Source organism: Leuciscus leuciscus (assembly GCF_965113295.1).
Source record: "Leuciscus leuciscus genome assembly, chromosome: 10".
Taxonomy (NCBI): domain Eukaryota; kingdom Metazoa; phylum Chordata; class Actinopteri; order Cypriniformes; family Leuciscidae; genus Leuciscus; species Leuciscus leuciscus.
The window spans coordinates 24,154,798-24,179,137 of NC_138734.1; the positions used below are offsets into that span (position 1 = coordinate 24,154,798).

The 24,340-nt window shown below is 36.4% G+C and overlaps 1 protein-coding gene across 3 annotated transcripts in view; it reads right to left on the bottom strand.

The window, feature by feature from the left end:
- Positions 1–6,502: 6,502 nt before the first annotated feature.
- lrch3 (leucine-rich repeats and calponin homology (CH) domain containing 3) overlaps positions 6,503–24,340 on the bottom strand; it is a 32,258-nt gene continuing 14,420 nt past the window's right edge. The window contains exons 7-22 of one of the 3 annotated variants that reach the window (XM_082182962.1): positions 23,827–23,920; positions 23,578–23,698; positions 23,305–23,450; positions 23,141–23,217; positions 22,779–22,824; positions 22,565–22,702; positions 20,357–20,404; positions 20,185–20,238; positions 19,656–19,736; positions 18,937–19,011; positions 18,459–18,492; positions 18,226–18,339; positions 15,962–16,062; positions 15,599–15,736; positions 15,411–15,488; positions 13,928–15,104 (exon numbers count right to left, since the gene is read on the bottom strand). In XM_082182962.1, coding sequence (XP_082039088.1) covers positions 14,907–15,104; positions 15,411–15,488; positions 15,599–15,736; positions 15,962–16,062; positions 18,226–18,339; positions 18,459–18,492; positions 18,937–19,011; positions 19,656–19,736; positions 20,185–20,238; positions 20,357–20,404; positions 22,565–22,702; positions 22,779–22,824; positions 23,141–23,217; positions 23,305–23,450; positions 23,578–23,698; positions 23,827–23,920 — 1,543 coding nt within the window. In that variant the 3' untranslated portion in view covers positions 13,928–14,906. Of the gene's footprint in view, positions 9,447–13,927; positions 15,105–15,410; positions 15,489–15,598; positions 15,737–15,961; positions 16,063–18,225; positions 18,340–18,458; positions 18,493–18,936; positions 19,012–19,655; positions 19,737–20,184; positions 20,239–20,356; positions 20,405–22,564; positions 22,703–22,778; positions 22,825–23,140; positions 23,218–23,304; positions 23,451–23,577; positions 23,699–23,826; positions 23,921–24,340 lie in introns of those variants that run through there. The other 2 variants (XM_082182960.1, XM_082182961.1) reach the window with 2 other exon arrangements.

Genomic DNA, 24,340 nt, shown 5'->3' on the forward strand with positions numbered 1-24,340 from the left:
CTAAAGCATTCTAAAGGCTTATAACTATAAAAATGTAACTTGAATGTATATCAATAAACAGATCATTAACTGAACAAAACATATAGTAGCCTACATAGCCTAAAGCATGAATATAGCCTATGTAGAATATTTGCCCAAACCATTGTAGTCTGTGTGAATGCCTGTTAAAAATAAATAAATAAAAAAGATTTTGCCTTAACAATCTGCTACGAGCCCCAGGAGATTTTTGACGATTGCTTAGTTTATATTCCTGCCGCATTGTTACAACAACACTGAGCAGAAATCTAGCTCCACATAAATGCACCATACACACCATATATATTCAATATCAGACACAATAAGACATGCTTTTCAATGTAAATGTAAACTTAGTCAGGATTAATTAAGTAAAAAGTCTTATATAGCTAGTGTTTCCTTATCAAAACATAATTTTGCTTGAATAAAATGCATGTTCATCTTGTTTAGTCTCTGTGGTACAAGGCATAAACTAAAGACTACTGGCTATTTAATAAAAGACAAGCTCTTCGATATGTCCTGGACCAAGTTTCTGTGTAAATAATGTCAACACAGGAAAGTCAAACTGCACTTGTTTTATTTTAAAACTACCGTTTTATTGGGACTGTTTGGTCTCTGGATCTTGTGGGACATCTGCTCCTGTGAGACTTTCACCATCTCTCTGTGTTTCACACAGCTGTTCTGTCTAAATAATGCTGTAGGGAAACTATCGGACCTCTCACACACACACACACACACACACACACACACACACACACACACACACACACACACACACACACACACACTTTACATCTCCACCATCTTAATTTGGCATATGATCAGCATAGCTCAAATTCCAGACAGTCTGTTTAACCCAAAAGCGAAGAACAGGCAAACAAATGCAACTTTTAATGACTGTCAGATAGGCTAATACAGAGATATGCAGTATGCATACTACAGATTTAAGCAACCTAAAGTTTTGTATTGCTTACAGACACAGTAGTGATAGTTTATTTATTGGTCCTTGGAATCAAACCTATTGAATTTCTTTCAAATCCCCTTTTTCTTTTTTAAATTGGTGCGGCATTTTTCCTAAGGTCCCGTTCCCTATAGAAACAATCTTCTGTGATGTAATTCACTAAAGCCTTGGAGAGTCTAATTTTCATTTGTCATTGAGCCTGCCGTCATTTGCATACTTCATAATTAGTGATAAAATTCTGCATTGCATTTGGGAAAATAAGATGCTGCTGGCATTTTGCATTTGGTCTTAAGGGGATGGTTGATTTGATAAGCAAAAACAGAGATGAATGAAGTACAGCCACCCAAATCCACTTTTAATGAGCATATTCATCTTTAAATTATATAATAATGGAATAGTTGTTCAATCCCCACTGAAAAAGGCCCTTCAGGTGCAGATAGAGAACACACCCATCTGAAGTCTCTTATGAAGCGCAGTCGCGACCTCTACTGGAAACGCGTGATATTACAAACACAACACGTGTTTGGATGCTACAGTATTTCACAGTGGTTTAGAGGTTCATTGTGCGTTTTTACGGTTAAATTCTGATTTGAATGAGAATAGGCTATCATATAGATTGAATTATCAGTAAATTAGTGAAAGCATTAAACGGACAGTCATTTAATTGAATTTGCGTTCAATAGCTAACTGTGCTAACTAAGGTAGGCTAGTTGTATAGGCATAATAATAATAATGTGTCACAAGTTTGGGCCCAAATGTCACAAATGAAAATCATTTAGTCAGCCTCATGTCGTTCCAAACCTGTGATTTTCTGTCGTCTTTGGGACACAAAATATTTAGGCTATAGAATGTGAACGAGGACAGCGTTGTCTAGCTCATCTCATCTGCTGTATTCTGAGGGCAAATACATTAACTTTATGTAATAATAATAAAAAATACTATATAAATAAAAGTACAATAAATTGCTTCTCCAGTTACATTACAGACAGGTTCGTCCAATTCCCTGTAGCCTACTTGTTTTAAAAATGACATTCAACATAATGCAATGCTCACTATTTTACAGAAACACAAAATGATATCAATTACCCTCAAACTGGCTGACTAAATCTCACAAATGTTGATATTTAGATGAAATGACAAAAATTAAAAATAGCCTACTAGTGTAGCCATTCATCAAAAGTGATGAGATGAGATTTTGTACCATCTATAGAGAAAAATAAATAAAGGTGAGGGGGTCATCTTGCCCCAGGGGGCATTTTACCACATTACCCTACACTTGACTACACTGTTGAGTACATAGTGCATTTATAGTGTAGGCTATGTGCATTGGGTTCAGTGCGTCATTTGGGACACAACTTAAGATTGGCAGTGATTGCTCTTGTTCTCGGCTGTTACAAACTCTTATGATCTAAGGTCAGAAGAGGTAACATTGAGGTCATGATCAAATTTGGTGTGATTGGGGTGGCAAGAGACAACATGTAACGAAGTAGGCTAATGTGAAAGAAAGATAATTTATTATACATAAGTGAAATAGTTGGATAATAGTAATAATAATAATGGTGAATATAAGCAAGGGGGGGAAAAAGCAAAATATTTACAGATCAAAAAGATATCAGATAAATAAATAACCCAAGAGAAAATGGGGACGCAATTAGTAAAGCCAAAGAAACGAAAAGAACAAAACAAAACTCATTCTAACTTAATTAAACGAACCTCTAATCTAACTAATAAAAATGAAATAAAGGAAAAGACATAAAATCTTCAACGTCAAACGCCCTTACTTAATTACTCTAACTAACAAATACAAAACATACAGAGGGTGGCATTCACTTTCTTACCTGGGGTATTTATACATCGAGTTACCTAGGTGTTGGTTTATGTAAGTCACGTGACATTTAACCTGTCCACTTTACTCTTGGTCGAACAACGCCATCAAAAGGCAGAAAGAAAACGTAAATGGAGAACTATCAAAACAATATTCAAAACGAGATGGGAACTAAAAACAACAGGGTTTGAAGGGTTACAGAAAAAAAATGTGAGTGTACAAAGCAGAGCGGCAGGAAAACAAGTTGCTTCATCACGTTCTATTCAGCGTCCTTTAACTGCTGGCGGGAAACTTGATTGGCTGCGGGGGAGGTGATGTCACGCCATTGATGGAAACTGACAGCCTTCCAAGCCAACAGCAGACCAGAGGTGGAGCGAGCCTAAGAAAATGTCAGAGAGAGAGAGAGAGAGAGAGAGAGAGAGAGAGAACGCATGCAGGGCAGAATTAGGCCAGTACCCTCTCCTAATACATGTGGAGAAACGAGCCATCAAATTTTGGAAACATCTAAAAATGAGTGACCCCAACTCTTATCATTATAAAGCCCTTCAGAACCATGAGATGAACCCTGAGAAGAGCCCGCTCATTCAGCTGGTCCTGAGGCTCCACACACAGACTAACACCACTAACACTAACCAGCCTCAGGACACTGACACCCTCATCCACACAATCCGGCCCAACCACATTATAAAAGCTCAGCGAGAGCATTACCTGACCTACTGGACTCAAACAACACAAAAACAGAGTAAACTAGAATGTTATTTGGCCCTAAACAGAGACTACACAACTGCAGAATACCTGAGTGCAGTGAAGGACTGTACACTCAGAAGAAGAATGACGAGGTACAGACTGAGCAACCATAGCCTGACTGTGGAGACGGGCAGATACAGGCAGAGCTGGCTGCCCCGAGAGAGACGCCTCTGTCTCCACCTCTCCCTGGTCACAGTACGGGCAGAGCAACACTTTCTCACCAGCTGTCCCAACTATGAGGACATTAGAGGGACTTTTTACACAAAATTTGAAATTCTTTGCCCTAACTTCCTAAAATTGAACAACAAAACACAATTCCAACACCTATTAGGTGAAAAAAGAGATTGTATCATACTAGCGGCGAGATACATCTATGCCTGTCACAAAAAGAGAGAGTTGACGACCAATCAGTGATGCGCTCACACACACACACACACACACACACACACACACACACACACACACACACACACACGCTTGTACACAAAACAAACACACAAACACTTACACACTGAATTCTAAGTTGTTCACAGAATTTTGAAATGTTCATAAACTGTTTTACTATTTTTATTTATTATTTTTTATTTAATTTAATTATTATTATTGAATTATTATTATTTATTTTTTTTGTACTAAATGTTCAAAATCATTTTATATGTTGTTTTCATGCTTTGGCAATACAAATGTATTTTTGTCATGCCAATAAAGCTTTATTGAATTGAATTGAATTGAATTGAGAGAGAGAGAGAGAGAGAGAGAGAGAGAGAGAGAGAGAGAGAGAGAGAGAGAGAGAGAGAGAGAGAGAGAGAGAGAGAGAGAACGAGAGTCACGCACAACCACAGGGACGTAACATCGGCGGTTACAGCTGTTCTTATATGACAGTTACTGGTTGCTGCAGTGCTGTACATGTTTTTTATGATGCTTTCTGCTCACCAGCTGCTGAGAAACTCCGCCAGAAACAGCACTGAGACGAGAGAGAGAGAGAGAGAGAGAGAGAGAGAGAGAGAGAGAGAGAGAGAGAGAGAGAGAGAGAGAGAGAGAGAGAGACTTTTACATTGTCACGGTGCTTCTCATGATAGACTCAGTGAGCAAAACCTGATAAAAAAAAACATGATTGTCATATGATACAGTACACCTGGGCTAGTTGGAGTATATTAATAATATTTATTAATTCCATCTTCCAAAATACAATTCCAAGATAATCACATTTTGTAATAACTGTTGAATAATGCCACAGTGACAAAGAAATTATTTTCAACCAAAAATGAAATTAAAGAACATGTTGAATGTCTATGTGAGTAAATGGTGACACTTTTAGTGTTTCACAGGAGGAGGAAAGTTATACAAGTTTGAAACTGACTATTTACATTTTGGGGTTCAATTATAGTTCAACTATAACGATAAAACAAGGATATTTTTCATAAATATCATCTTGGGGCAAGTTTTTTGTTTTTATTTTATGTAACTCATTTCTGTTGACCAAAAAATGGTTTTATGTTTGTGAAAAAAAAAAGATATATATTTTTTTTTTTACATTATTTCATTAATCTTATTATCATTAATATTTCAAACTAATTTATTATTCTTAAATTAGTGTAACCTCCCAGCAGCACAGTGTTTGTACAGCAGGCAGAGAGTCTCGCTATGTATTTTTCAATCACATTATGAAACAAATGTTTTCCTCCAAAACACGTGCCACAATTATTGGCACCCCTAGAATTTTTTTTTGTAAAATATCTCTAAAGTACATTTCCATTTTTTAGCACACCAGGGTGAATAGGAACATGCAATTGTCTAGCTATGACTTCTTGTTTCACAGAAGTATAAATATGAGGAAACGGAAACGCAAAGGCCAAATTCCCTTAATCATCCCATCATCCCAATGAGTAAAACCAAAGAATATAGTTCTGGAGAGATTCTGTATGGAGGAATGGTCTCTGATCTCTTGTCAGGTGTTCTCCAAACTCATCAGGCATTATGGAAGAATCAGAGCTGTTGCAAAAAGTATTTAGTAAAAGGGTGCCAATAATTATGGCCAACGTGTTTTGGAGAAAAGCATTTTTTATTTCATAATGTGATTAGTCTGTAGTCTGTACCTCTGTAGTCCATTCAGATGAATGTTGTAACACTTCCGGACTTTCGAAGCGGGTGAACACATTAATATCACGTTTGTTTTCACTCTCGTCGCCCTCTGCTGGGCAAACTCATTCCCAGCACAACGACGAACAGGAGAACAGCTGTTCAACAGACCTTATTCACAGCAGCGCCATCTCTGATTTTTAACGGAAATGAAAGCCAGTGGGGGATGGACGTACATCTCTTCAGTGGGTTCATTTAATGCGTTATTGGATTGTTCTGCTGACGAAACACTGCAAAAATATCTTTCCAAGAAATTTCAGTAGACAATTTCAACATGAGCTGAAGTGATCTAGAAGCTTTATACAGCTTTTTACATCGGACGCCATTTATTGAAAACTATCCCTAGCGCTGACGTGACAAAAAAAGGCAGGAAAAACTCCAACAACCCAACAGAAGTACAGAAGCTTGTCAAGAACAATAAAACATGTATATATCCCTGCTGAAAACCCCCAGATAAAACCAGTCTAAGCCTAGGCTGGTTTTAGCTGTTTTTTGTCAGCAGGGATGTTTACATTTCTTTTTGCCATGATCAGTTCTGGGATTTTTCAAATAAAACTAGTTGGGACATGAAATTTTGATTTGTGTTTAAATTATTGCTTAGAAGAAAGCTTGGAGTGATACGGGAGACATAAAACTAGCACACATTTGCATGAAATCCTTTGCCTGTGACAGCGCTCAAGTGTACAGTGTAATGTGTCATTATACAAATATACCTGACCGCAGAAGATCATAATCAATGACGAAAACCTGTAAAATGAGACACTTTGGCATCCAAACCCGATCCACATCGCAAGAGTCCAAATAAACAAAACCACTGCAGAAATGGGAAAAATTTTATTTATGCATTTCACGAATCCAAATGTTCAGACCAGAATTTAATTCCATCTTTTTTTCCAACATAAAAACATTACAGCAAATGTTTTGCAGGGAAATGTGTTGAAAAACATAACCGCTGTGAAATTAAAAATCTAAAAAGGGCAAATGTTTCGGTTGTCTGAAAGCGCACAGTAGGTCCTCGTGTTTCGGGTGGACAGTGGTACATACTTGTAAACGTATGGAATGTATTTATTTACTGTACAGACACGCAGGGACAAACCCTGCAGAAGAAACAACATGATTTGTGCTGGGGAAACACCCTAGTCAAAAGAATTTATTTTATAGAGAAAAATAAAACATACTAAAATTATCTACACAAATCCTTTTTGTAATATATTTTTCACCCGCCTTTAACTTCCCTTTTAAAAACTCAACGTCTCTAAAAAAAGCAAGTTAAAACAGTAACTTACATGATTCTTCAACACTCTTCCTCTCTCAATATTTTCTTGTTTCATTTTGTTTGATCAGTCGCATTAAAGATTATGAGGAAGCTTTGAAAATGCTGTATTATTACATTCAAAATCAACGTTAATAGCACAGCATGTTCATGACCATATGGGTGAATCTCATGAAAACCTGTCACACCGTATTTCACCGTAAAATCAAAAGAAAAATAATAATAATAATAATAATAGTGTGCATAACGAAAAGGTAGCCTATTATAAGATGTTTTTTGTATTGTGACATACTTTTCATAATAAATAAGCATATTTTTGTCCCAAAATGTCATTAAAAAAAAATATATAGTAAAAAAAAGTATGTATGTAAACTTTTTATTTATTTAATAAAATTACTTTTCTTTGTGTGTGCATATATATATATACACACAAAAAAAGTAATTTTATTAAAGAAATAAAAAAAGTGATATATATATATATATATATATATATATTTTATTAGGACATTTTAAATGTGCATAAAATTAACTTTTTTTCTTTCGATTTTGGGGTGAAACGACGTGGCCATGTTCTTGACTGTGTTCGTGAGGTTCACCCTCGTACACTTGGCCCCGTTTTAAGCGTGGAAAAAAAGCACTGCTGGGAGTTTAGGACTCATTCCAGTAACTCTGGCACGATGCAGCAGATCCGTGTGGGAAGTAACAGCGTGTGGCACTGCCTCTTAAAAGACAACAGCCTAAACGAGTGAACAGCATCTGTGCTATTCAGGCTCAAGGCGCACATGCATCCAGCTCTGGGCCACGGATGAAATGTGTGTTGTGTTGGCAGACAATCATAAGCAAAGCCATGCGATGGCAATGTAACAATCTGAATAAAAATGAAATGAAAATTGAAGAAGAAAACAAAAAACAGCTTTTATACTGCCGTTCTATTTCAGTCTAACTCCCAACACCCAGAATCCCACGCATGCAAGACCTGTTACATATAGAAACACAACAGCAATATAAATCAGCCCTCGTCAGTCTATCAGCTCGGTGCGACCAAGGCTATAAAAATAGAATAAGTGTTTCAATCATTTACTGTTTCAAACGTCTTTACATATATTTGTTTTGTAAAAAATTGTGCCCATCATGCTAAACCTTGCTATAGCACTTTAATATACCTCTCAGTTTTACAAGGTCAAATACAGTCAGTGAGCTCTTTAAGTTTTAATAGTTTTTTTCTCCTGTGTTTGTAGTATTAAAAGTAGCATGAAAAGTGTCATTACAACAAAACCCTGTGGCAACACACTAAAACTCCTGACAGAAACATTCAGCAGATCAACATCTCAGTCCTGTTTCCCTCACGTGTTAATCTAAGACCATTGCTAATTAGTGTCATTCAGTCATATTATATACATGCTGGTTTGGATTGTTTTCAAAGGCTCACGGTTGAATCTCACGCAAACATGCCACACTTCACCCAAAATATATATTTTCTTTTGCTTAAATGAAGCCTATTTCTTTCTCCTAAACATTTTATTTATTTGTATTGTGACATTATTTTCAGAACAATTAAGCTCATTTCCTCCCTAAATTCTAATTACATTGATGCGCTTAGAATTTATTTTCCTTTTTTATAATCATTATTCAATATTCTCATTACTGTAATACAGTAAAACTATGACTATACAATGATTTATATTCATATAAGTTAAATGTAATTTAATTTAATAAATTAAATTAAATGTATAAATACTTTACAGTTTAAATAATATTTAATCATCATGTTTTTGCGCTGCTGTAATTTTTGTTTTGTTTTTCATGAAAATAAATGTCACAAAAACCATACGGCCCCAAAAAATGATTTCTTAAGAATAATATCTTGTTTATATAATTTCAGGGTGAAATGTGACCCAGACAGGTTTAGTGAGATTTAACCATCAGCCTCTGTGACGTGAGCTTGGGTAGTTTTGGCCAACTCTCATTCCCACATCACTTGAGAGTCAATAATAATAATAATATAGTAATACAAAAAAACACCACCCATAATAGTTAAAGATATTAAAGTGTAAAACTAACTGTTAAAACGAAAGAAATATTGTTTCAAAGAAGTCTCTGGACATGCTTCTCTGTCCCGTCAGTCGTCTCTTCTCCCCCTCTGTTGTCTGAAGACTGGTTTGGGGTTTGAAGAGTGGTGTGTTCACAAAGCAGGTAGTGTGTGTGTGTGTGTGAGTGTTACCGTTACAGAACCGTTCAAGGGTCTCTCTAGAGCAGAAAGGAGTCTTAAAGATCTCTGGGGCAGTCGGGAGGAGATTCCTTGCGATTGGCCCGTTCACAGCTCGATCCTACAGAGCGAGAGGAGACGCAGTGCTGGGACTGGTTGGGGTGGTGCTGGGGGAGGGCGTGTGCTTTGGGGGAGCCAGATCGAGGAGGGCGCGAACCGTCCCGGCCACCTGAGCCAAACCTCTCTCTTCCAGGATGTGCAGGGGAAGACACAGCTGGCTCTGCGGCCGTAAACACACACACACACACACACACACACACAGCAGGGGCGAACAAAAAAGGGACAAAAATGGTGTGTCAATGGAGAAACAAAATTATAAAAATCAATATAACTTAAAATAAATGATTACAATGGATAAACTCAAATAAAGCAGATAATGTACAACTAAGGAAGGACTTAAATCAAAATGACCTTTGGAAACTGTAAAGAAAGATGAAGGGGATGAAGAGAGACGGAAAAATCATTCAAAACCTGCTAGACAGAAACCTGTCTGTCACAAACCAGGAACTAACCGCCGAGAGTGTTATTAGTAGTGGTTGTTATTGCACATGCTTTGGGTTAGTGAATCGAGCCAACTCCTAAAGCTAAAGATCAAATCATGACACCGTATGTGCTAAAAACATGAACCATATATCAAATTGAGGTTCAATCTACACTACAGGCCAAAAGTTTGGAAAAATTCAGATTTTCTAATGTTTTTGGAAGAAGTCTCACCAAGACTGCATTTATTTGATAAAAAATACAGTAAAACAGTAATAGTGTAATATTACAATTTAAAATAACAGTTTTCTATGCGAATATATTTTAGATGCAAAGCTGAATTTTCCTCATTACTCCAGTCTTCAGTGTCACATGCTCCTTTATAAATCATTCTAATATACTGATTTGATGCTCAATTATTATTAATTATTGTTGGTACTCAACGTTGAATGACGGTTCTTTAGCGGCTTAATATTATTGTGGAAAACATGATACTTTTTTCCATGATACGAAGTCCAAGTTTTAAATCAATTCTGTTCTTTTGAATTTGAAATCTTTTGTGACATTATAAATCTCTTTACTGGCACTTGAGCAATTTAGTGCATCCTTGTTGACTAAAAGTATTAATATTATTTATTTGTTATCTTACTGACCCCAAAACTTGAGCGGTAGTGCATCACCGTGTCCACAATAATATTAAGCAGCAATATTATTATTGTTTGAATTGATAAGAAATGCGAATGAAGACTGGAGTAATGATGCTGAAAATTCAGCTTTGCATCACAGGAATAAATCACATTTGAAAATCTACTCAAATAGAAAACAGCCATTTTAAACTGTAATGATATTTCACTGTTTTTACTGTCTTTTAGATCAAATAAATGCAGCTTTGGTGAGCATAAAAGTCTTTAAATCCAGTAGTGTACAAGCAATCAGACTTATTTTCACCTGCTAGACAATCCAGAACATGCCAGCCAAGCATTTACCACTGCAGCACCACACTTCCCAACATAAAGCTGCGACTGACACAAACACACAACTAAACTACTGATGAAACACACATCTACGGTGGATACTTGAGTTTAGATTTTATTGTAGAAAAGCAGAGGAGGACAAGTCAGACTGTAGGAAAATCAGGCAATATGGCACACAAATCTGACAGACACAAACGCTTACACACTCTATGTGACCGGTGTTGTATTTCCTATGCGTGTTAGGGTTATATTACACTGTATATTAATTAACAACAGGTATACTGGTTGACAAGGACTGTTATTTCAGTGAGTAAACGGTGTTCTGGTGCAAGACTGACAAGATGCTTGATAACTGTAGCGTTAAGAGCGGATAGCGAGATGTTTTCTAGCCATTTAAAGGGTTGGTTCAGCCAAAAATTCCAATTCTGACATTATTTACATTATCTAAGTCGTTTCAAATGTATGATTTACCTTCTTCACAAAAGGAGATGTTAATCAAAGTTGTGGCTGCTTTTTTCCACATAATGTGAGGCCATTCCTTGAAACATAATTCATTTTTGTGCAAATCATTCGTAAAGCCCTTCTGACGTAACTTTCAGATTCATTAAAGTGTTTGTATTCATATGAAAAGATTATACTTTTATCTATTTTTTATTTTTACAAACTGAACACATTGATAACACTATTTGCCGTTTATTAATATAACAACAATAATGCAATATTACAATTGTAATATTATTACAAAAAAAGTGTTTTAACCAATTAGTCGCATGTAAAAATACATTTGACTGATAAACAAAACCTGAAACCTTTTACAGGCATATGGCCAAATAATTCCTTTTGCATTTATATAATATATTGGCACCAAATCTGAAAAGGTAGTCCAGAAGTTTCCACAGCGTTCCAGTACACGCAATTCACTTATTTGTCATTTTTGGGTGGGATTATGCTAATTATGAATGCGCAGCCTAGTTATAAATTATTGGAATTTATTAACATACGCATGATTAACTATCAAATCTGAAGTCTACAAAGCGTTTGTGAATTCAGAGGAGAGTTTTTGGAAAAGTCAATTTTACACACAAATGACTCCAAATTTATTTATATATTATTGAAAAGTATATGCACAAAAATAAATTAGCTCAGGGACTGCCAGGCTTAAAAAAAAGAACATCTCATATTAGTAGCTCATATGACATGCACTGTATTACTTAAAGGGATAGTTCACTTAAAAATAAAAATTAAGTAATTTACTCAACCTGGTGTTGTTCTAATATCGTATGCCCTTCTTTCTTTTTCAGACCACAAAAGGAGAATTTAAAAGAAAAATGTCCTGTATCAAGCTTTGAAAAAAGACGCAAAAGTATCACAGAATGATCCTATTCAACATGTGTCGTATATACCAAGTGCCCGGGGTATACGATAGGGTTTGGTTTGGATTATCTATCGAAAATCCTGACTTTGGCCTTTGGTCTTCTTTGTACGACTGCATGTTCATGTGACTATTAGCGCCATAGTTCACACACGCTCGCCCAGGAAAAGCACACATTGTTTTTTGCGTCGCATTTTGATTAATTTCTTACTTTTTTTAGTTTTAAAAACTTTTTGGAATATATGACATGGGAACATTCTGTGATACTTTTGCATTTTACTTTTGATAGTGGTCGCTATGCACTATCATTATAAGGACATTATCGACATCCCCTTTTGTGGTCTGAAAAAGAAAGAAAGGCATTAGAACAACACCAGGGTGAGTAAATATAATTACTTTTATTTTTTAAGTGAACTATCTTTTTAATATGCAATTAAGGTAGGATGTTCTATGGTGCCCTTGCTTTGTCATTTTTGGTCCTTAAAGGCTCCCGTCCCTATTCACTTTTGAATGGAAAAGAGCAGCTCAGACAGTATGCAAAATTTCATAAAGGTTTGGAATGACAACTCAAGCAACTCATACAGGGGTGCGTTTCCCGTACAACTATATAGCTCGCTGCTTAACTACCATAGTACGATGCATCGTTGGAGAAATCAACTAGCTAGTCACGACTGTTTCCCGAAACCGTCTGTCGCAAAGTATCGTTCAACCACGTTGGTTTATGACGTCTCGCACGTGGTGGACTAATAACTTATTTTAATTAATCTGTTTGAGATCGAATTAACGCTAGATTTTGTCATATAAGTTACAGACATGGCATCTGAAGACCATTTCTAATTTTTCTCAGTTATTTTGCTTTATTACCAGACTCAATATTTGTCTCGTTCTTACATAGTAGAGCACGTTCGCACATGCGCAGTCTTCAAAAACGGTGCTTTAAATCTCTTGACAAACTAAAAGACATAAATTATATTTGTATGTATTCTAAATAAATAACACGGGTTGTACTGAATGTCAGCTTGCTTATTTTGCTAAAGATAAGGATTTATTCAGTCTACATCTAATGTAAACTAGAAACTATGCTTCTAACGACAGCTCGAGAGCTGTCGTTCCAACCACACAAGTTTGCGATGATGTTTGCGAACGTTCGTTTGAACGATGGTTTCGGGAAACACCAAATCGTTGAACTATGCTGATAACGACGGAACTTGCGACCATAGTTGGCTAACGATGCTTTCGGGAAACGCACCCCAGGTTTGGAACGACATAAATGTGAGTAAATGTTATTTTTGGAGAACCATTTTGTTAACTGTGAGATGGAAGACATTGACATACACACAGTAAGGCACAAAGGGATAAAACAGGGAGTTTAAGGTTTGGCATCCTCCACACTGTCTTATTCATTCACGGAAACCCTCACAGAAACACAAAGCCACACAAAATACTCATCCACTTTAGCAGACTTTGGGAAAATGTGCAGCAGAACAAACATACAAAGGGCTCGTTCACAGAGCAGTCAGCTTGTTCTGTCGTCTTGTTTAAGGCTGAATGGGGGAATCCACCCATTTTTGTGCTTTTTGATGAAGCTTTGAATTTTTCTATGGAAATCTGCTCTCTACACACACACACAGACATAAACACTCTCAATTGACTCTTTGCTAAGCCCTGCCTTAGAACGTCACTGACCACACCTAAGCAACTATTGCCATTTATCAACCATCAAATGAGGCGTTCGTCTTTTCAGTTTACTGTGATAATGTAAACTACTGTCCACAAATTTGGTGTCAGTAAGATAAAAAAAAGAAGAAAAAAAGGATGCATTAAATTGATCAAAAGTGACAGTAAAGACATTTATAATCAGTGTTGTGGGAGAGAGGGGGGGGGGGGTAAACATTACAAGAAACGAGTTACATAATCAGATTTCTTTTTTCAAATAACTAATAAAATAATACTTTTAAATTTATAACAAAATACAAGTAACGCAAGTACCTTTGTTTTCTAATTTATTCACTGACATCTCTCCTGTCCTATTATTGAGAAAAGTAACGCAATATTGTAACATTACTTTTAAAAGTAATTTCCCCAACACTGTTTATAATGTTCAAAAAATATTTATATTTAAAAAAAAATGCTGTTCTTTTGAGCTTTCTATTCATCAAAGAATCCTGGAAAAATGTATCACAAATTGCACAAAAATACTGACACCACAATCTGACTCCAATTCCATAAATCAACATTGATAATAATAAGAAATGTTTCTTGAGCAGCAAATCATCATATTAGAATGATTTCTGAAGAATCATGTGACACTGAAGACTGGAGTAATGATGATGAAAATTCAACTTTGCATCACAGGAATAAATTACATTCTAAAATGTATTGACATAGAAAATAGTTCTTTAAAATTGTAATGCTATTAATATTGTAACAATATTACTGTATATTCGATCAAATAATGCAGCCTTGGTGAGCACAAGAGACTTCTTTCAAAAACATTTTTAAAAATCTTACCGACCTCAATCTTTTGAACGGTAATTTAATTTCTTTAAAGAAAATTGCACATACAAATATTTAGCATAAATCAAAATTATTTCCAGTCCATGTAATAGGCTACCATTCAATCCATTTGTCCCACCTTAAGAGCACGCTTTACAATCCGCATGAATGTTATTTTAAAGCTTGCCTGAGCGAGCAACATTACACAAAGGGGTCAGACAGAGCTTAGCAAAGTATCAATGATGTGCACTAGAACACTAAACGTGCATAAACACTGGCTATCCTGTAAATCTGCTCATTTGCCCACAAAAAAACCCAACTGACTGTTTTAGTGCAGTGATCAATATGGAAGTGTGATTTAACAGCTTGGCACCAGGTGGCAATAGAGAACACATAGCAGCGACATGATTGACAGGTAGAAAAGGGCGAATCCAGCCAGCTGGGTAGAAGGGGCGGAGCGAAGGGGAGGCGGTCCCAGGGAGAGCAAGGCCTCAACCAGCCTGAACACACAAACAACCTCCCCTTTCAGCACGTCGCCCGCTGAACACAAACTATCCTGCCCGCAGAGAGGAAGATGAACATGAGTGTTCAAATAAAACACAATGAGAGGTTGATGGGATGTGAGATGGTTTTAAATTGGAAGGGAATTGGGGGAGAGAGAGAGAAAGAGTTAGTGGTATTGGCTCTTAAACTTTTAGAGCATTAGAGGAAACAGCAAAAGATGTTAAAAGCCCAGTTAGTTTTAAAGAAAACACGAAACGTCATGTGTTTGAGAAGCTATTTCTTAATTTGATTTATAAAGATTAAAAACTCTTTTTCCATGAAAAAGGAAACAGCTTGAAGTGTAGGAGACCAAGTCTACCTGAGGAACTCCAATTCTGCGGCACGCCTCTAGGAAGTTCTCCACATTTCGTCGACACTTGGCCATTGTCAATTTGGGCTGGAAAGAAAAAGAAAAGATGAAACTATGCATTCCTATGCGCAAACACAAACATACACAAAAACGTATAAATTAAGTTATGAGCAAAATAAAGCCCAAAAGTCACTCACCACTGCCGGTGAGGGTACATGGATGCTCGGTATGGATCGGGGACGAACGTGGTTGGCCAGATGGCACAACACGACCCCGTCAGTCAAAGCTGCCCCAAGATCAGTGGGTAAAGACACCTTGAGTCGACACTCAATATTCTACATGAAGGATGAAAAATTAGACTCACAGTATTTTGAATTATATATGCTTAACCGGATAGCACAATACAATATAAATGAGTTTATTTATATATATATATATATATATATATATATATATATATATATATATATATATATATATATATATATATATTCACACACATGCATACATATATGAAACAATAGATAAATAACTAATGGATAACAAGAAGAGGAGGGTACCCTTCTCAGCTGCTCTATCAGTAGCGCCTCCTCTCCCGTTGGGGCTGGACTCTGTGTGGGAGTGGCTTCCACTGGCTCCGCCTTCTGTGAGCCTGATTCTCCTGCAAAATGGTCACACATGCCATTAGAAATCCATCATTGCGTAATTACATGAGCAAGTTCTAATTAGGAACGACGATTGACTATTAAAAGCACAACAGTGACTGTCTACTTCAGAGAAATTGTAATATTTAAATACCATTGTAGTATTTATTAATATTTTAAAATAGCTTTCATTTTTTATTTTCAGTTTTCATTTTTTATTTTAGTTTAAGTATTAGTAATTTTATGTTTTTCTCATTTAAAAAAAAAAGTTTCTATTTAGCTTTATTTACATTTATTTCAGTTTAAGTAATTTTTGATAGTTTTAGTTAGCAATAACAACACTGCCACCTTTTCAGTGATTATTTTTTTAACTGTATTTCTCATATTTTCTCCATACGCATTTCAGAAAATCCTTTACTTTACTTTTAAGAGTTCAAGACAAACCATCCAGCTCTGAGATTAATTATATCACCACATGTGATTCAAAGCACCATTTTTTTAAATGAAAATAAACATTAAAGGGATAGTTCACTTTGAAATAAAATGTTGGTATGTTTTAGCTTACCTCAAGGGCATCCAAGATGTAGGTGTCTTTTTTTCCGCAGTAGTTTCAATTTTTATATTTTTAGGTCAAACCGTTCTTGTCTGTCAGTCATATAATGCAGGTCTATGGTCATTATCTCAAAACACAAGCACAGAGTCCAAATTAAAACAATTCCCCGTCGTCCAAATTAAACAATTCCCCATCGTAAGTACACATTGATGGCCTAAGACACGAAACGAGCGGTTTGTGTGAGAAAACGAACAGTATTTATATCGTTTTTACCACTTATACACAGCCATGTCGAAGTGATCTGATCTGACGTGTACGCAGACTGGTGCATAGATATATACACACTAGATGTCGCCTTGTCTACGGCAGTTCATTGGAACGAATGTCTTTAAGGCGACATCTAGTGTATATATCTATGCACCAGTCTGCGTACACGTCAGATCAGATCACTTCGACATGGCTGCGTATAAGAGGTAAAAACGATATAAATACTGTTCGTTTTCTCACACAAACCGCTCGTTTTGTGTCTTAGGCCATCAATGTGTACTTACGATGGGGAATTGTTTAATTTGGACGACGGGGAATTGTTTTAATTTGGACTCTGTGCTTGTGTTTTGAGATAATGACCATAGACCTGCATTATATGACTGACAGACAAGAACGGTTTGACCTAAAAATATAAAAATTGAAACTACTGCGGAAAAAAAGACACCTACATCTTGGATGCCCTTGAGGTAAGCTAAAACATACCAAAATTTTATTTCAAAGTGAACTATCCCTTTAAGGCGGCAAAGGTACAACACTGTGCACTTAAATTCTTTCATGCGGGTTAGGAAACAACCATATCGAATGATTAAACATTAAATACAAAACTACTGACTACAAGTAATTGATAAAACACATTAGGTTTATTACAAAATATTCAAATATTTAGGCTGACACTGATTTGTGCACTTAATTTACACTAGGGGCTTTTGCATCGGAGGAACCTTTTCATAGTACTAAGAACTACTAGAACTATTAACCCACTTTTTGTCATGTTTGCACCGCAGGAACTGGGAACGATTTCAGTTCTAGGAACGCCTTTTTGGGGAACTAAATCAACTTTCTTTTTGAAAGAAAGTAATACTTTTTATTCAGCAAGTAAGCATTAAATTGATCATAAGTGACAGAAAATACATTTATAATGTTATAAAAAAAATTATAATTATATTTCAAATAAATGCTGTTCTTTTGAACTTTCCACAATATTAAGCAGTACAACAGTTTTAAAAAAAAATTTTTTTTTATTATTATGCAGCAAATCAGCATATTAAAATGATTTCTGAAGAATCGTGACACTGAAGACTGGAGGTAATGATGCTGAAAATACAGCTTTGCATCACAGGAATAAATTACATTTTAAAATATATCAAAATAGAAAACAGTTATTTTATACTGTAATAATATTTCACAATATTACAGTTTTTGCTGTATTTTTGATCAAATAAATGCAGCCTTGGTGAGCAGAAGAGACTTTTAAAAAACAAATCTTACCGACCCCAAACTTTTGAATCATGAATCATGAATAATCATGACATGAAAAATTTCCCACAAAGAAGCAATGAGCCGCATAAGGTAAACAAACCTTTTTTCTTCTCCTCTCGCTGACTCAGGCGGAACAGGTAACTCTCAGGTCGCTGGTTGAGGCCGCGGGAGGGGGACAGGGCAGCAGGGCTGGGGTAAGTGGGTGACTGGAGGGCTGCAAGACAAGCGAAACATTGTCAAAAAGGGATGTGGGGCAAAGAATTAAATAAATAAAAAAAACAGCAGTAAGTAAAGAGAGAATGAGAGGAGTTAATGATTTAAACGAATACATACCAGTGGGTGACAGTGAGGCATAATCTTCACCTTGCTACCGAAGACAGGGGTTCAAATTGGAGAGAAAATAAGAAGTGAAAAAGGTCAAATGAGTTGAAATATCAGATAATGAACACTGTATCTGTGGCATGCGCTTTAAAGTGAACTCTAGGTGTGAATCTCAAAAAAGTAGCCATTATTCTCTTGGCAGTTCGCCCACAGGTGACCTCACTTTATATTACGTTTTTAATGTGAGAACTTGCAAACCCTAAATAAATATGTACATGATCAGCTGAAATCCTAAACAAGCAGGACGTGACAGGTTTCCAGCATAATTTCCTCAATGAAACTTGTCATATTCATTCTGCCTGGATATGACAGGGTGTTAGATTGGAGTGCAACCACAATATCTTTGTTGAGTCAAATTTTCAAGAAACATCCACAGTCAGCTTATTTGCATCTAGAGGCCGATCATCTCCAGGCTCTTGCGGTTCAGTACCTGCGGCGTACAGGAGGAGGGGGCGACGGATAAAGCGGGAGACACACACCCATCCAGCGGCACAGCAGAGAGAGACTAGCCAGCCACAAAGAAGTGAGGAGAGGACAGAAATGAAACGAAAGGAGGAGAAATAAAGGACGAACGTAGGAAATAAATAGAAGGTTTGAGAAAGTGTAAGTGTTTTGGAAGCGTCAGAATTCATTGTTTAATACTGAAAATACTGCAGGAAACATATCATGAAGAGGAAATATTACAGCAGTAATGCATTAAATAAAGTTTAATTTATTCTAAAAATGCTGAATGTTTTCTTGAAGGAGTCAGCTTTATAAAAATATAATTAATAAATATAAACACATTAATATAAATTAATAAATTAATATTAACGTTTACATGTTTTGAGAGTAAAATGATCAAGAAACAGCCACAATAAGCTTATTTGCATCTACAGAAATAAAATGAAGGCAGATCAGCTGTAGGCTCCAAACAAACAAATAAATATTATTTATTATATATTATTTAAAATGTACTAATGAAACTGTGAGAAGTTTAGCAACATGCAACAGTTTAATACAAACATTTCAGGGTTCATTCATTTTCCTAACCCTAATAATAACTAATACTAATTGTGATGCTTGACTTAGCAAACGCCACTAACAAAAACCATTTATGCTAAGTCCCCATTTTGACAGCAGATAAACGTGTCTGTGTGTCTCCTTCACCTGTTTGTGAGGGTCTGGCCTCTTCTTTATAGTGTTGGTATCTGTGTCTATCTCAAATATCAGTAGAGGCTCAAACTCACTCTGACACAGACAGAACCAACATATGAGAGAGAGAGAAGTAGAGAAAGAGACAGAAAGTAAAGGGACAGACAGGGAAGCAAAAAGAAGCAGGGCAAGCGTATTAAAGATGCACACTACGAAAAGCATCTAATATTAAAGGTGCATTCAGTAAGTAAACAAAGTAATAACTATCAAATACATGATATAATGTGATTACTATATATATATTATATAAATAATGCGATACATTTTTTTATGGGTAAAAATCACTAATTACTGAGTGCACCTTCAAAACATGTTAGCAGTTCAAACTGATCAGAAAAGCAGTTTTAAATGGAAATAACCTTAAATCGTGTTAATACATTATGCTAAGTTCTTAAGACTAAAACTGACATTTGTTAAGGGAAGAGAACACACAGTGAGAAAGGAGATGGAGGATGGCGCATGATCCGAGCTGATTGGCTCTTACCATGAAGAGGGCGGAGTCATCGGTGTGAGTGGACCGTCGGGAGGGGTACAGACTCTGGGGTGGGACAGTAATGCACATGACTGCAGACTCTCTCTCTCTCTCACACACACACACACACACACACACATGGATGGGGAGGAAGTGAATGAGCAAATCTGAGGATGAGACTCACCTCACTGTCTGTTGGACTGAGCTTCGTAGGGCTCGGAGTTGATTTATGCTGAAAGTACAAAGACAGAAAATTGTCTTCCCATCATGGTGGCATGGTGCATAATTTGGGAGTTTTCGACGGGGATTTGGATGCTACAGATCAAATTTCACCCATCAGAGCATCTCCATGTATCTCAATGTTAATGTTTCTTTTTCAAATCCAACATTATTTGATATTATTGCTGCTACTTTTATTATACTAATATTAAATTGTGTTGACTACTGGCAAAACTTAAGCAGCCTAAAACAAGATTTAATAGCTATAGATTGCTGCAGGGATGACGTATTTTGTTACAAAAAGTTTTGTTTTAGGCTAATAAAATGTTGCCAATAGTATTTTGCTAGGCCAAAACTTTAAACAAGTTCCATCGTCCTGAAGTCAATGGGTTTTTTGAATGCCTGAAATAAGGTCTGTGGTTGTCCCAATGACGTTTGGATCTGTTGTTTGGTTCCGAGAGGGGAAGTTGAGCGTGCTGACATCAAATGGTGATTTGAGACTGTTTCACCACCGGAAGCCCAGGAAACTATAAAAAGGACACCTCAACGCAGAAATAGAGACTTGAGCTGTGACTGTGCAGTCTGTGTTTGTTTTGTCAGTGAACCAACATTATCTTGCCGACCCTATTTTGGTTCATTCATTCTTGAGTTGTTGAAAGCATTATCATTGTGCTTGGGCTGGATGGAGGAAAAGGGATAGGTAAGTAATGTTATGTGACATATTTCTGTATACATACACCAGGTTAGGGGACATGTGCCACCTGCTGTATTTTTGTTTTGGTAGTTAGTGTATGGTAGATCCGACATCTTGGACGTTGAAGGTGTTTCGTTCTACCTTTTCTTCTTTAATAGACAGGTTAAGTTAAAACGGGTTAGAACAATTTTGTTGTATTCTTTGCTTTGGCACTGTCCAGTTCCCTTTGTCCTCCCCAGACTCTGTGTATTTGAATTATTGCCTGTGTATATAGATATTTTCCTTTTAAATAATTATTTTCTTTAATCTTCTCCACATTTTGTTGATCATAGCACTCAGAAATAAAGTTTCACCTGCTCTGACGTTCCCTCTTGCCTTATTCCCTCTCCCAGTGTTTTAATGATAGAAATTGCCAAACAGTGATTTAATGTTGCCCTTCCCACTCCCTAGACCTTCAAATCCAGGGAAATGTTGTAAGTTACAGTGGTCAACACAAGCTCAAGATATTTTCACGTTTTACTCTACAGCATAAAATACATCGGTAAAACCTTCTTGTGATTTTTTTTTAAAGCTTGTCTTAAAAAAGTGGTTGCTAACATATGGCTAAACGGGACTACAGAGGTTGTCTGAGACATTAAACATCACGCTGAACTGCTTTCACAGCCTCATTGTGTTTATAATAGTGCTTCTGCAAACTATTTAAACTCAAAATTTCAGGGAAAATGTTTTTAAATTTGAAACTGAAACTGAAAGTTGCCAGAAACTTTTAGGGTTAGTTCACTCAAAAATGAAAAATGTCCCTCCATTGACAGTACACGCAACTACATTTGTCACTTCAAAAAGTTCATAAAGAGATTGTTAAACTAATCCATATGGATTGAGCGGTTTAGTCCAAATTGTCTGAAGAGATTGAATCGCCTCATATGATGAACAGATTGAATTTAGGCTTTTCTTCACATATAAACACTGATCAGCGAACATAAACAGAAGTTCAACCGAACCTTCTCGCATGTCAAGCATGCTTGAGCTTCTGTTTACCATATCTGATATGTGCAGTGATCAATGTTTATATGTGAATAAGCCTAAATTAAATCTGTTCATCATTTAAAGTGATCGTATCTCTACAGAAAATTTGGACTAAACTGCTCAATTCATATGGATTAGTTTTACAATCTCTTTATGAACCTTGTCTGTCAAAGTGTAGCTGTCAACGGAGGGACAGAAATCTCAGATTTCATTAAAATATCTTCATTTTTGTTTTGAAGATGAGCGAAAGTCTTACGGGTTTGGAATAACGTGAGGGTGAGTAAATTATGGCAGAGTTTTTGGGTGAACTAACCCAAAGTTGTGTAGTTGATTTATAGACAACCTTTACCTTTTTACCTCTGGCGATTGTATTTAGACATTGCGCGTGTGTGTGTGTGTGTGTGTGTGTGTGTGTGTGTGTGTGTGTGTGTGTGTGTGTGTGCGCGCGAGTACCTTAGCGTAATTCATAACGGCATCTCTTTGCACTGATCTTTTCTGTCTCTCTTCCTCGTACCGCTGTGCCGCCAGCTGAGCTTCTCGTCTCATTTTCTCCACACCGCCACCAGAACCTGACGCCACACCAGCAGACCGCTGATAGACAGAACCAGAGTAAACCCACGGTTTTGATTGACTGCATCATGAGGCATGTATATACAGCGACTCTTACCTGGTTATGAGTGTATGATGACGTGACCACTGTCTCTGAACCACCGCTGAAGAGAGAACAACAACTGTTACTGAAAACACAGATGACTATTCTTTTTATTTTAGTTTTTATATTTTATTTTATGTACTTTTTGCCCCTTTTATGTTACTTTCCTTTTCAGTACAGTTAGTGTGTATAACTGTTTTTTGCCTAACATTTTGTTATTTGTATTATATGATTACATGTACACAACTTATTTAATATTATAATTTATTTTATAGTATTATATATATATAAAATTGTATACATGATATAATTTAATACAAATAACAAATATATATATATATATATATATTGTTATGACAACGTAATTTGGTCAGTACCGGTTATTTAAGGAGTTTTGACGTCTTGGGTCATCAGTTCTTAAGTCTCTGGATGGGCTGGTCTTCACAGGTGAACCCTAGAAACAAGTTAAAGCTATCATAAAACCTGTGGAAACTAACAACAAAATCAGAATCAAAATCAGCCATTAAATACTAATACGCACCTCTCTGGTGATTCGTCTTTCAATGTAGGCCATAAACTGAGAGCTGAGGCTGACTGGCTCCGCCCTTCTACGACTCCGCCCATCCTCCTCATCATCATCCCCTGTACAGCTGTCAATGAAGTCTATCTGTTCAAGCTCTGTGTCCACTACAGAAAGAGACAATAAAGTGTTTAAAATACACTTAACCACGGTAAAAATAATTGTAATACACAGCTTCTCATGGCTTTTCATTCGAATTTAGAGTCCATTTCATAAATGTAAATGTCATCTCACTTGTGCCATTGGTCACGTGAGACCCCGTCCGATGATCCTCACGTTCTCTTTCTCGTCTCTGTCTTTGCTCTTTGGTGATTTCTGCCACTCTCAAAGGCAAGTCTGACAACTCGTCTGAAGGCTTTAAGAAGGGATAGATGGGGGGAAAAGGCAAAACAGATTTAATTAAAAAATAAAATAAAATGAGCAATACATAATGGAGTTGGATAGATTGGATTCTTGATTTAGTGACCTGAAAAAAGCACTTGCCTCATTTCCTGACCACCTCTTGTCTCCGCTGTCCACACTGTTAAACCCAGAGTCCAGAGCTCCGTATGGCCGACCGGAATACAAATCCTCTACACTGAGAGGAGACAGACCAGAGAGAACAACAACACATCATCATACTGCTCCATAAGGAATAAACACATAGAAATAGTCAACTAAATGTCTGAAATAACTGTAATAAGCAATTCATTTCTAACACACACACCTTACAAGAGATAAAATAAAGTACAAATTTCAAGATATTTAGCAATTTCTGTAGAAAATGTGCGTAGGTTTACCAGGGTGTTGCTATGCAGTTGCTAAAGTGGTTTTTAAACACGTTTCTTACTGGCCCAAATGAAAGAAGCCCACTCTCTAATCTCTGTGACTCTGTGAGTCTTTCTTTCAGTCCAAGTCTGGTTGGTTTTATTTTATTATTTTATTTCCAACAAGCAAAAAATAATCTGATAGTTGTGGGTGGTTTCTTAATGGCCCAAATCAAAGAAGCCTATTCTCA